General features: G+C 52.1%; 1 protein-coding gene across 1 annotated transcript in view; it reads left to right on the top strand.

Annotated features, from left to right (window-relative positions):
- The window catches only part of Pask (PAS domain containing serine/threonine kinase), a 28,355-nt gene that overhangs the window by 1,499 nt on the left and 13,489 nt on the right, over window positions 1-13,367 (top strand). The window contains exons 2-9 of the mRNA XM_023722239.1: window positions 3,518-3,742; window positions 4,668-4,900; window positions 5,608-5,778; window positions 7,177-7,317; window positions 7,830-7,964; window positions 9,804-10,064; window positions 10,460-10,601; window positions 11,783-11,936. Coding sequence (XP_023578007.1) covers window positions 3,550-3,742; window positions 4,668-4,900; window positions 5,608-5,778; window positions 7,177-7,317; window positions 7,830-7,964; window positions 9,804-10,064; window positions 10,460-10,601; window positions 11,783-11,936 — 1,430 coding nt within the window. The 5' untranslated portion in view covers window positions 3,518-3,549. The remainder of the gene's footprint in view (window positions 1-3,517; window positions 3,743-4,667; window positions 4,901-5,607; window positions 5,779-7,176; window positions 7,318-7,829; window positions 7,965-9,803; window positions 10,065-10,459; window positions 10,602-11,782; window positions 11,937-13,367) is intronic.

The following is a 13,367-nucleotide window of genomic DNA, read 5'->3' as shown; positions in this document are numbered from 1 at the left end:
GCCCACCGGGCCGGGGGGGGTTGGCTGGCATGTGGTGCTGGGGGATTGAACCGTGGTCCCTGTGCTTTGCTAAGCTTGTTCTGAGTAGGTGCTTTAGACCACTGAGCCATCTCTCCAGCCCTAAAAAATCTTTATTTGGTATAGTGTCTTGTTATACAGCTTGGACTTGTAGTGGTCCTCTTGCCTCAGCCTCCCGAGTGCTGGGATTACTGGTGCACACCATGCCTGGGTGCCTTTATGGCTCTTCTTGTGGACGTGTCTCAATTTTAATGTTAACTTTATTTTTTATTCATTTATTTTTTCGGAACTGGAGTTTGAACTTATATTTTTTTATTTTTTTTAATGTTGACTTTATTATTCTTATTTTATAGCTATATATTTTTGTTCCCCATTTAAGAAAACTTTACTGACCCAAAAACTTACAGATAGTCTTTTGTATGTTTTCTTTATCTCTTAACTTCACTCTGTCATATTTTTATCTTGTTTATATGCATTTTGGATTATTCATATATATCTTGTTATTACATGAAGTCTTTTCAGCTCTGACTGTTTACTTGTTTAATCACCTACTGGCATTTTAAAAGTTAAATTCATTGAGCTATGATTTTACACACTGCCAAGGACCCACCCTGTACGTGAAGATCAGTGAGCTTTGGGGTGTGTGTACTGCCCTGGAAGCACAGTAAAGCCACTGGAGAGTTTCTTTCTCCCTGTGCTTGGTGGACACCATGCTTCTGCTGCTGCTCCCAGAGGCCCCAGACCGTGCTGCTCCTGCACTGTGTCAGTGGAACCCTTCGTCACCCAGTATTTTGTTCCTGGCTGCTGGATGCAGCTGAATGGGCCTGAGGTTGGTCTGTGTCAGTGTGTGTCCCCAGTGCATTCCTTTGTATTGCATGATTGAGGAGGATTCCTTTGTGTGGCTGCACCACCTTTTGGTCATCTGTCCTCCTATCGATGAAGAGACATGTGGATTGCCATCTTTGGAGCCACTGTGACTAGGCTCCAGTGAGGATGAGGTCACTGGCACTTGGGAGGGTTCTCACCCAGTGTGCCTCTGTCCTCAGCAGAAGAAAGTGTGGAGAGACATGCACAGGGAGAAGCCAAGTGATGGTGGAGGCCGAGCCCCGGTGATGTGGCCTTAAGCACAGGGTGCCAGAGGCACCTGTGGAAGTGAGGACAGGAAAGAAGGTGCCCCCATGCTTTGCAGAGGGGTACAGTCCAGCTGGTACCTCAGTTTTGGGTTTCTAGTGCCTGGAATCGAGACAACAGGATTATGTTTGTAGACACTCATTTTGGCTGATTGTAAAATGGTTCACTTTGAATTAATTTTTACAGGGGGCAAAAGCTAAAGGTCAAATTTTTTCCCCAATATTCCAGCTCTTTCTAGAAATGACTACTTTTTCTGTATTAAGTTACTCTGAGAATAGGCTCCAGTGAGGATGAAGTCACTGGGCATTAGGGAGGGTCCTCATCCAGTGACTTTCTCTGTGCTGTGCACATGCTAGACAAGCACTCTTCCACCGAGATATGTTATTATACCATTTAAAAAATTTTGTTTCAAGACAGGATCTTGCTAAGTGGCTCAGGCTAGCTCTGAGCTTGTAATCCTCCTACCTCAGCTTCCTGAACATCTGGAATTGTAGGTATCTCATCGCCCCCAACAAGGTGATACTTTATCAAAAGTTGATTTCACCATATGTGGGTGGTCTTATGACTTGATACTTTCTATGCTGCATATTTATTTTTGTGCCATTGTGCTATTTTGGTTAGTGTTTCATTGTAGTTAAGTCTTGAAATCAGGGCTATAATCTTCTAGTTCTTTTTCTTCAAAATTGTCTAGATTCTTGTTTTTTGTAAAATTTAGAATTGGCTTTTCATTTGTTACCAAAAGCCTGCTGCCATGCTAGTTGAGCTTGTGCTGAAATGTGGATGAACACTCCATGATTCTCTGCTGATAGGAAATGGCTTGTGTGTACCTGCCTCCTGTGCGTCCACTGGTCTGTTTCTGAAATTGACTGTGTGCTACTGCCTATTTGTTTTTTTGCAGTAGTGGAGATTGAACCCCGGGCCTTTTCACTGAGCAACACCTCCACCCTTTATAAAATTTTAGATTTTATACAGGGTCTCCCTAAGTCACTGAGTTATTCAGACTGGGCTCAAACTTGCCATCCTTCCGCCTTGGGCCCCCAGAGTCCTGGGATTGCAGGTGTGTGGCGCACACCTGCCCGCTGTGTACATGTAGCTCTGTGGCCTGTTCTGGTGCCAGTGTTCCTGAAGGAGCTCCCAGCTTTCCTTTCCAAAGGTCCCTACCTTGTGGGGTCAGTGCTAGCAGCCCCTGTGGATGTGGCCAGGTCCTTTGACTCAGTGGAGGACTGTGAGTGTAGCTGTTTGGTTATAACCAGGCTCACACCTGTGATTATAATAGCTCTCTCTACCTGTCTTGGTATATTCATCTTTTTGACAACCTTGAAAGGAAAGATAGGGTGGAGGGCTGGGCTCCTTGTAGTGCCTTGTGGAACACTCCTGGGTCCCCTCTTGAGGCCTGTCCTACATTAGGAGGGCCTGTGTATGTGTGTGTGTGTGTGTGTGTGTGTGAGAGAGAGAGAGAGAGAGAGAGAGAGAGAGAGAGAGTGAGAGTGTGAGACACCTGCCAGCTGGTCCAAGTATGGCTTTCCAGCAAGGCCACTTCTAAGCCTGTTCTCAGGTGCTGCTGGTATGGGCCTTGGGAGCAGCTGCAGGCTAGTAGGGGGACTCTGCCTTGGCTCTCACTACAGCCACCATGTGCTCTTGACCTTGGGTACCCAGCATGAGTAGGTAGGGCTTCTAGCAGAGGTGCTTCCTCTCGAAGGCTCTGTTGAGTGGCTGCATGTGCACAGCATTGGGGAGTGTGCATTTATGATTCACACACCTGCCAGCACACGATGTGGAGCTGTTCAGTACCTTGTGAGTATGTGTGAGTGTGCATGTATACCAAACACACACATACACGCATGGGCAGGTAAGCAGCCATGCCTCAGTTTCTAGGCTGTAGTTCTACTGCAGTTGCTGTTGGAAGACACTCTGTGAAGGGTGTATAGGATTCCCCTGGACTGTTTCCTGAAATGTGAATTTGAATCTACACATATAACAAAATAAGAGTTCAAAGCACAGACCTCCATTGCCAGGCCTGCCTCATGGAAATAGCCTCTCATCGCTGGTTGTGCTTTTGTTGCCTGTGCTGGGGAGGTCTGCAGCCTCTGGGAACCCCAGGCATGGGTAGTGGAGTAGACCTGGAGGGCTTCCCATTCCTGAGGACCTGCTTTCCCTTCTGAGCCCCTCCCACTCTCTCCTTTAGTTTTTGCCTCTCTCCTCACTCTACTGTGCCTCTTTTGGAAGACGAACTTTAGGGCAGCTCTGATTAGTGGGGTGGCGTGGGTATCTTTTGGGGCTGAGCATACCTCAGTGTGGTGGGAGTTCACTGGCTAAGATCTTCTGTGCTCCTGTGTTGCACACATTCACCGGGTCTTATTTTCCCAAGTAGGGGCTTGGAATCTGGCCTGCCTGCTCTCCATGGAAGACCCAGGTCCCCCACCTGTGGGTGAGGCTGGCAGATGCCTGTTGGGCAGTGTCTCTGCATCCACGCCTGCCATGGGTCCAACAGCACAGGATGCATCCACGCCCAGCAAGCTGCTCTCAGCCCGCAGACACCTGAGCAGGAAGAATGGACTCTCTAAGCTCTGCCAGAGCAGGATGGCGCTCTCAGGTGTGACACCAGCCTTGCAAGCTGAGCTTTCAGGGTCACTATTCTGTGTCGTGCTCCCTTGAATAGTTCTGAGTCCTTGTAGGAATAGTTGCTTTCTGAGGTGCTGGGCTGTGCTGGGCTGTGTTGGGGAGGACACCGCAACCCTTTCCTGCTCCTCTGTTCTTTTGGCTGGGATCTTAGGCACATAGTGTCCCCTGGCAGTGGTTGGAAGTCACCTCCAGGTGCAGATTAGAGCTCAGGGTGTGCATCCTGATCCTGTGCAGCATGAATGGGCTTGTTCCTGGGTGGTTCCTCTAGAAACAGCTGGCCAATCCAAAGTATTCCAGGTCTTTATCGCCTTGAACAAAGAATTGGATGAGACAAGCCAAAACGGTCCCAGAAGTTTATTGGAAAAGTGCAGGGTGAATAAATATGGGAGAATCCGGCTCTGCAAAGCAAACTTGGGCAGAACAAGAGAAAAAGAAGGTGGGCCAGCGAGATAGCTCAGCAATGTAACCTGCCTGCTTAGGCAAACTTAGGGACAGGGACCACGGTTTGATCCCTGGCACCACATGCTGTGCCAGCCCTGCCCCCAAGCGGGCTGAGCCGGCCACAAAAAAACAAACAAACAAACAAACAAAAAAAAGAGTAAATACAAAAATAAAAGTATTTCTTGTGTCTGGGAAACACAGGGTGGGCCATGATGGGAAGTCATGTAGAGGACTCCCCGTGGCATCCCGTCTCTTTTTTGTGCTGTCCATATTTTGTGGGAGCCTGCCAGAAGCACCACATGCAGGGTCCTGGGAAGTGCCTGGCACTGTCCTGGGGTACGATTCATTCTGCAGATTAACCCAAACATGGACCCACACAGGTTGTGAGTTCACCCTCATCAGAAGCACACTCCTGGCTGGGGTGCGAGTCTCAAGCCACGTCCTTCCTTCCCCAGAAGACAGATGGAGCTCTTACTGCCTTTCTTCCCTGGCTGCCCAGAACATATGTACCAGTAAGCTGCGCTACCCGACAGCACCCGAGCACGTGGACCTGGCTGCACCCTTGGGCAGCGCCTCCTGCTGCTCCCTGCTGCGAGGCTTGTCTTCGGGATGCTCGGTGCCCCTGTTCCCGGCCCCAGTGTACAACCCCAACAAGGCCATCTTCACTGTGGATGCCAAGACCACAGAGGTATTTATTGGCTTTGGTGTAAGGTTTGGGTGCAGGGATCAAACCCAGGACCTCATATGTGTTAGCCAAGTGCTGTGTCACTGAACTACAGTCCCTTTTTTATTGTCTGTGTTGAGTCAGGGTCTTGACAAGTTGCCCAGGCTGGCCTTGAGTGTTTGGTCTTCCTGCCTTAGCTTCCTGAGGGCCTGGGATTGCAGGTCTGTACTGCTGTGCCTGGCTGGAATTTGTGTTTTATGAGCACATCAGAACATTTGGCTTTGGCTGTGTAGTAGGAAAAGGATATAAAAATTCAGAGAATGAAGTATGAGTTGAATAGACCAGACTGACTGTCCTCCCAGGACGGGGCTTCAGGGAGGGGGGCACGTGAGCTATCACTAACCTCATGTTGGAGGGCCGGCTCAGGCTTCTGTCGGGGCAGCTGTGCCATGCACGTTGGTGTACATGTAGCCAACAGCAGCAGGTAGCAGTGGAGTTTAGTCTTGGTTGTCACATGCCCACTGTGGCTGGGCAGGAGTCCTGGGAGGCTCTTCACTGACCATGTCTGGGGTCTGTGTGCTTGTGATGCCTGGGCACAGTGTGTGCATTGTCTTCTGAGACCCTTGCCAGGGAGCTGGAGGCATGGGAGGGCGAGGCCCACACTGTCCCCCTTGGCTGCTTTGGGAGTAGGAGGAACTGCTGGTGACACTGCGTCCACTCTGTTCCTCCAGATCCTGGTTGCCAATGACAAAGCTTGCGGGCTTCTGGGGTACAGCAGCCATGACCTGATCGGCCAGAAGCTGGTGCATTTCTTCCTGCAGCCAGACTCCGAGGTTGCAGAAGCGCTCAGTGAAGAGCACGTGGAGGCCGATGGCCATGCTGCAGTGGTGTTTGGCACAGTGGTGAGCCTGCGTAGTGGGGCTGGCCTGGCTCTGCAGCTAGATTGGTGCACAGTGGTGGAGACTTTGCCTTCCTCTCTCAGGCCTTGCCCTGAGCTGCGCTGTGTACAGGGTCGGGCAGCACCAACTTGAGTTTCACTGCTTCTTCTGTGAGGTGGGGGCTATGCCAGGGACAGCAGGCACACACTGCTATGGGGCTGACCCAGGCAGAGGTCCTAGAGAGCCTTGAGCTGAGGTAGAAAAATGAGGCTTGCTTCGCATTTGCAAACTCCCAAGCATCACTGAGATTCCCAGAAGAGAAGAGCCCTGAAATTTTATTGCTTTGACTCATTTTAGCATCTAAACCCTCACATCCCACTTGCTTGGTTGGTGGGTGGTATGACCCAGCCTCTTTGCCTGCAGAGTATTCATCCTCTTACCTGTGCCACTGGCTCCAACCTGGATATGGCTGAGCAGAGTTCTCAGGGGCTGAGGCCTGAGCCCCAGGGTGGAAGGAGGTAGGCAGGGCCTCCTGCATCTGGAAATAACTGACTCAAGAGCTCATGACTGCAAAGAAAAACTATGATGCTAAACATACATTCATGTCTATTTAAGAATAACAGATACTCCCTTTCCCTGCTCCCATAATGCCATGAAGCTGAGTGTTTTGGCCAGGGCTCTCCTGAAGAATATATATATATATATATATATATATATATGAAATTATAATAGAAGATGTAGTCAATTGGCTTGTAGAATCTGAAGCTAAATAATCTCACAAGGGCCATCTGCAAGTTGTTCAAGAAGGGAAGCAGTGGCAGCTGAGCCCAGGAAACTGGACACCCTTGAACAAGAGGCCTGGCGATGGGCCCTCAGTCCCACGCTGCAGGCTAAGGGCCCCTGGACAATTACTAGTGCAAGTGTATGCTTAAAGTGTAGAGGGTGATGTCTGTAGTGATGGCTGCAGCAGAAAGTGGTTCTGCTCAAGAAAAGTCCTGTGTGTACAGGAAAGGTCCTGCCCTTCTGCATTTCTCCAGATTCCCAGCCAGGACAGCGCTTCCCACACCCCCACTGGCCACATGCAGGAGGCTGGCATCTCTGGAAATGCCCTCAAAGACAGCTAGACTTGTGCCCTGCTGGCTTTTTAGGTGTTTCAGTCCAGTCATGTTGATAGCTAAAGTTAACTGTCACACCATATATCTCTCTTGATCAAACATTCACTCAGAGGCTGTGACCTTGGTCTTGGAAGCCTAGGTTACATTTAGTAGATGTCTAAAGTGTGAGGCAGGTGAGGGAGGTTGAATTCACAGGCATGCTGGATGCAGGGAGGGCCTCTCCTAGGACAGGCACCCACTGTGCTGTCACCAGGACCCATAGGGCATGTGGGTCCTTCACACCTGGAGCAGCAACCTGTATTCATAGGTGGACATTGTCAGCCACGGTGGGGAGAAGATTCCCGTCTCTGTGTGGATGAAGAGGGTGCGGCAGGAACGCGGCCTGTGCTGTGTGGTGGTCCTGGAGCCTGTTGAGAGGATCTCAGCCTGGGTCACCTTCCAGAGTGAGGTGAGTGTGTGTTTAAGTATTGGGTCCATGCAGCTCTGCCTTGGACAGCCTCAGGGACCCCAACACTAGTGCCTCAGCTAGCACTCTTTCTGCCTTCCTGGCTCACTCCTGGAGAAGACAGTGCCAGGCTCATTATCTGTGCCTGGGCTGTGTCGACCTAAGTGCTCGCAGGATTGTTTTTATATGTTGATGAAATCATGTTGGTGAAACCCTCAGGGCAGTGGCAGGCATTGCAGATAGCTCAGAGCTGTGAGCCAGGCTGTTGGCATGGAGGAGCCTGGGTGTGTGCCAGGGCCTCTGAGCAGCACTGGAGAAAGCCAGCAGCTTGCACTTGCAGTACAAATGGGAGACCACACTGGTCGTATAAGAGAGCACATGTGTGTGCCTCTCATACTTCTGATTTGGAAGTTGAGAAGGCAGCCTTGTGTTTAGCTTGCAGACACTGAGCTTTAGTGACCCTTAAAGCTGAGGTGTGTTGAGATTATTATAATATAATGCGGGCTTTTCTCCAGGGAGCTATCACATCCTGCGATGAGATCTTTGCTCAGCTCCATGGATTCTCGTCGGGGGAAGACATGATCGGGCAGCTCATCACAGACCTGATTCCATCCATGCGGCTCCCTCCTCCTGGCCAGCCTGTCCCGGAGGTAGGACCCTGACAGCCTACGCTGCCTGCGCTATAGCCCAACGACAAGACTGTCCTGGAGGCTTGACCATACGCCAGAGCCCAGTGGTCTTGGCTGACTGCTCCTGTCCTCTCTCTCTAACATGGAGCAGGGATGGCTGGCTGATGCAGGGTTGCCCTGGTGTTAGGCCTCCCCAGACAGAACCAGTAGGATAGTATGTACAGAAAAGCAAGGGGATTTGTTAGGGCAATTGATTTGCATGGTGATGCAACAGAGAAGTCCTAGAGAAGCCACCTGCTCTGAACTGGGGACCCTGGGGTGGCAGCTGACTGTTACTCAAGGACCCACCAGACAGGCAAGAAGGAGTTTTCTAGGCTGAGCTATCTAGTCACTCAGCTTCCTGAGTATGGCTCAGCCTGAGTGAAGGCAGCTGCCGCTGCTCCCGGGTAAAGGGTAGGAGAGCAGATCCCAGGTCCAGGACCCGGCCAGTCCTCCTGACCTCTTCCAGTGTCCTTGTTGGGTCTCCAGTCAGCTGGTTGGTGCTGCCCATGCTAGCCATCTCGTCCTCAGTCTGCAAGGCACATCTCAAGGTGCCCTCGTAGGCACACCCAGCACAGTGCTTCCTAGCTGCTCGGGGCAGCATGTGAGGTGGCCCGTCCCAGCCCTGGGCCAACATGGCTCAATCCTACTGGAGATGGGTGCAGAGGCCTGACATGCAGGCAGTGGCTCTCTCCTTTTTCCTGGCTAGAGTGGGCCTTTATGCAGGGCACATGGATGCTGGGGCTTCACTGATGTCATGTCCATGCCAGGAGGAAGGGGCTACCTGGATGGGGTGCCCTGCTGCAGTGAAGATGATGGTCCTTCCAGGATGGCCCAGGCCATGGTCCTGCAGACTTGGCTCCTGAGCTGTGTTTGCTGTGTCATACCTCCAGGAAAGCTGAGCCACTACCCCAGCCCTGGAGCTCAGCACCCTGTACCCTGTCCCAAGGCAGCTGCCCCTTGGGCTGTCCAGCTGGCAGAGATCCACTGTCCCTGTGGCTAAAGATGGCCCCATAGTACCTGCTGCCCCTGGGCTCCCTTCTGACCCAATGGGTGGAGATGTCCTGGAGATTCTAGGCAGAAGATGCCTATGAACCCCCAACCCCTAGCAGCAAGTGAGCCAGCAGAGAGGGCTTTCTCAGGCCTGGGCCAGAGAAGGCTGATGAGACCGGGCCGTGGCCTGCACCCTGCAGGGACAAAGGGTCCCGAGTTCTGATTTCTCTCAGGGTGTAGTGCTCTTGAGGAGGCTTCTCTGCTTTCAGGGCGAGTGAGGTGGGAGAACCCATGAACAAAGGTGGGGTACAGAGACCTGATCTGGCTTACCAGCCTGAAGCCAGGGACTGACCCCCAAGTCTGATGTTGGGAGCCCCACCTCAGTCAAATGTGCCCAGGTCACAGCATGCCTAAGGGGAGGGTGTGCTTTGTGGGGCAAGAGGAACTCAATTACAGGAACAGACCTGCTCTGTCAGGTGACACAAGGAAGCTGGTGCTCCAGGGTGAAGGGGCAGGAGATGTGTAAAGGCCCGGGACTACAGGCCCTGAGGACACAGTCCAAGACCAGGGCCTTTGTCCAAGCGTGGCACAAGCATGCTGCCTTCCTCCCTGCACAGATGAGGAGCAGGCACAGTCTCTGGAGGTCAGCACACAGTAGGTGACTGTGTGCCTGGCCTGAAGCCCGTGGTGGCTGACCAGAGCCCCTGCCCTTCCCTCCCCTGCACATGGGTCCTCTCTGGTCTTGTCTGTGGCTATATCAGTGGAGCTGGGGCTCAAGAGGCACAGCTCAGTTCCATCCACGTGGTGAGCTATGCGTGTCTGTTTCAGAACCTGGAGATTCAGAGGTCTGTGGGGAGAGCCAAGGATGGCAGCACCTTCCCTCTGAGCCTGAAGCTGAAGCCCAAGCGTGGCGAGGAGGCAGTGGCCAAGGGGAAGGCAGCTCTTGAGCAGGGCTATTGGGCATCCGTGTGGGTGTTCTGCACCATCAGCGGCCTCATCACGCTCCTGCCGGATGGTACCATCTATGGCATCAATCACAGCTTTGCACTGATGTTGTTTGGCTATGAAAAAGCTGAGCTCCTGGGCAAGGTGGGACTTGTGGATGCCACTTCTCTCCCCTCCAAGCAGCTAGACTGTAGGTGTTGTAGGCCTCCCATTCCTAACAGCCACCCAATGCATGCACTTTACCTGGAGGGAGTGTAGTCCCAGATGGAGTAAGAGGATCCCTGCCTAAAGCTACCTAGATGATTTTCCTAGGCGGTCACCTGGGCTGTCTCCGGGTTCCCAAGGGCTGGAGGAGAGCCCTGTGCCCAGTGGCTCCTGGTCTGGCTGATGGCCCAGGGCCTCGGGATGATAAAGGGAGCCTGACCCCCAGGGGTGCAGTGCCAGGAGGTTGCTGACACAGCTTGTACGTCTCCTCTGGGTGGGTTGCAGGTTGGAGTGGGCACGCATTTCAGGTTCTGAAGCATCCCTCTGCTTCCTAGAACATCACCATCCTGATTCCTGGCTTCTACCACTACATGGACCTCACCTACGACAGTTCTTTATGGCAGCCTGACCTCACTCACTGCCTGGACCCCGGCAGCGAGAGTGGACACAGGGAAATGACCTCAGACCCCTCCCAGGGTGAGACACGGCCTCCTGCCCCCAGCATGCTCAGCCCAACTGCTGCGACACATCTGACGATAGGGGCTCCAGAGCTCCGTGGCAAGCTGCTGTCCTGGCCTGGTGTACCCGGGGCAGGTGCAGTTGTGGGTTATTCTTACAGATGTGTTAGCGTGGAGGAGGGACTAGAGAGTCCTCAGCCTGTGTGACTTATGCCTGTGTTTAAGATAGAATTAGCTGACTGTATTGTCATTTTATTTTTTATTTGTATTCTTTTGTCTTGTTGAGACAGAGTCTCACCGTACAGTTCAGGTTGCTCATTTTGTAGCACAGGCTGGTCTCAAACTTGAAACGATTCTCCTGCCTCAGCCTCCCGAGTGCTGGTATTACAGGCGAGCACCACCATGCTTGACATTGTCCTGTCATTTCAAAGGGAGTTTATGCACCTTGATGATGCATAAGACTAAACTGATGTAGCAATACAGATCTGTCCCTGCGTGAAATATTCTTAGCCTATGTGCTGACTTTGTTGCTCAACCTCCCCTCACCCCTATAGTTCTAACAGAGCACTTATTTTAAGTCTTTGGGATGAGACTTCCTGGGTGTCAATCCCATGAGCAGTCATAAGTCACAACCCTGTGAGTGCCCGCCCAGCCTCCTGTCCCAAGAATCAGAATCAGCATCTGTGTTCCTGGCAGCCCCATGGTGTCCACTTTGCTATTGCTGTCAGCAGTAAAGAGGGGGCCTGCTGGACTGAGCTCTGCCCCCAAGCCCTAGGCTGCTGGGAGTGGCCCTGGAGGAGCCTATGGAGCTAGCTAGAGCATGGCAGGGGCATGGGTCAGGGTGCTTGCTGTCCCACAGGGGCAGGGGGCACAGAGGCACTGAGACAGGGAGGTTGGCAACAAATGCTGGGCATGGTGGTGCACAACTATCATCTCAACATTTGTGAAGCTGAGACAGGAATCATTGTGAGTTCAGGACTGACCTGGACTTTATAGTGGGTTCAAGGCCAGCCTGGACTGCATAGTGAGACCCTGACTCAAACAAACAAAAAGTGGAGAGTGGTGTCATGCAGCGCTTTCCTGAGTGCTGCCCTGCATGCTGGAGCACAGGTATCTATAAGAGGGCCAGCATGCCTGAGAGGCTTCTGTCAGCCCAAGTGCCTGTGAGTGCAAAGTGTTCCTTTCTGGTGCTGCTCTTAGATCCAAAGGTTGATCCAGTGGTCATTGGTGATCCTGTGCCACAAGACGAAGCGCGGAAGCTGGTGGGAAGCCAAGAAGTCTCTGCCAGGATGCAGATTCAGCTAGAATCTGGACACTGCCTCCCAGCTGCCTGCCCCCCAAGATTGTCCCCAGGGTGAGTCTTGATGAAGAATGGCAGGTGTGGGAGGACACGTTCAGCTCTGGTTAGTGGGGACAGTAGCAACTAGTGTGTCCTGGGATGACAGGCCCTGGCACCCAGCTTGATCTTTACCACCTCCGTAAAAAGTACCTGCGGTGTCACTGTCTAGCTTATGGGTCAGCAAGTTGGCTGCTGAGAGTGCAGCAGTGCTGAGGCAGATTTCAGAGAACTGATGTTGGCTCTGTAGAATCATTCGATGCTGTTCTCTTTCTACATTTTAAGTACAAGTGTACTATTTAGGGTACGAGATGGAAAAAGGAGAATCAGAAGCCCATTCATTCTGTTAGCATTGTCCTGCTGTGCCTAGTATTGTGTTTCATCCAAGTTTGTCTTTTTCAAAGCATTGTTCTTGTGTACATGCCTCCTTGTGCCAACCCCACGGGCACTGGTGACCTTCTGCTCTGCTGGTGTCCTCTTGTTCCACACCCTGGCCCTAGGCACAGAGCTGCGGTCACAGACCTGGCCTCCAGCTTTCTCTGTGCTGTCCTTTCCATGTGCCTCTTCCATTCCCTGTTCAACTGTGAGATTTATCCACGTTGTTATAATTTTCAGCTCATTATTGTGATTTTTTTGTTTTTTAATGTATTTAGTGCAGGATCTCTTTACACAGATCAGGCTTGTAATGATCCTCCTGTTTTCAGCCTCCCAAGCGCTGGGATTACAGGCGGCACCACCATGCCCAGTCTAACTCCTTGGCTCAGTGTGCCCTGGGGGTGGGGCCAGCGCAGCACACTGGGGAGGGAATCCTTGTCCCTGTGTCTGCCTGAGCAGGCACTTTAATTCGCTGAGTTATCTGGCTGGCCCTGTGAAATCGTTTTTAAAATACACAGATGTGTTTTGAAGCACAGAACACTGGTAAAGTGAGCTTTCCCTTGACCCTGTCCAGACCTCCAGATCCAGTCCTGCTCTTTCCTGAGGGTGTGGCTGTGCAGTTAGTGCCTTCCAGACCTGTCTTCCTGTGTGGTTGCATGTAAATGTGTGTGAGGCGTGTATGCATTGCATGTATGCTGCTTGTGCTCTTGTAGCAAGGCTGAGTCCCTGTATTTGCTATCCTGTGGGTGGAGCCTATGTGCTTGCCCCTGTCTGGTGATTTTCCCAAGAGCCAGGCCCTTCTGGATGGCATCACTGCTCTGGTCTACGGCAGGTGCTTCGTTTATTTACTTGAGCCCCCAATTTCCAGTCTGCCTCTGGGGTGTGTTTGGATGGTGTAGAACCTTGGGCCCTGGCTCTCCCTGCTGTGAGCGCATCAGCAGGCAGGAAGGAGGTGGAAAGAGCCACCCAGTTTCACTCGCGCCAGCCCTGGTACGTCCCCAGGACAGGGTCTCTTCAGGACCAGGGCAACTGCTGGGGGCTCACTTTGAGGTGTGGCCAGCAGGAGGCCTGGGG

The sequence above is a fragment of the Octodon degus genome, unplaced genomic scaffold (genome assembly GCF_000260255.1).
Source record: "Octodon degus isolate 3935 unplaced genomic scaffold, OctDeg1.0 scaffold00089, whole genome shotgun sequence".
NCBI classification, from domain to species: Eukaryota; Metazoa; Chordata; class Mammalia; order Rodentia; family Octodontidae; genus Octodon; species Octodon degus.
This window is presented reverse-complemented; position numbering and strand designations above follow the sequence as displayed.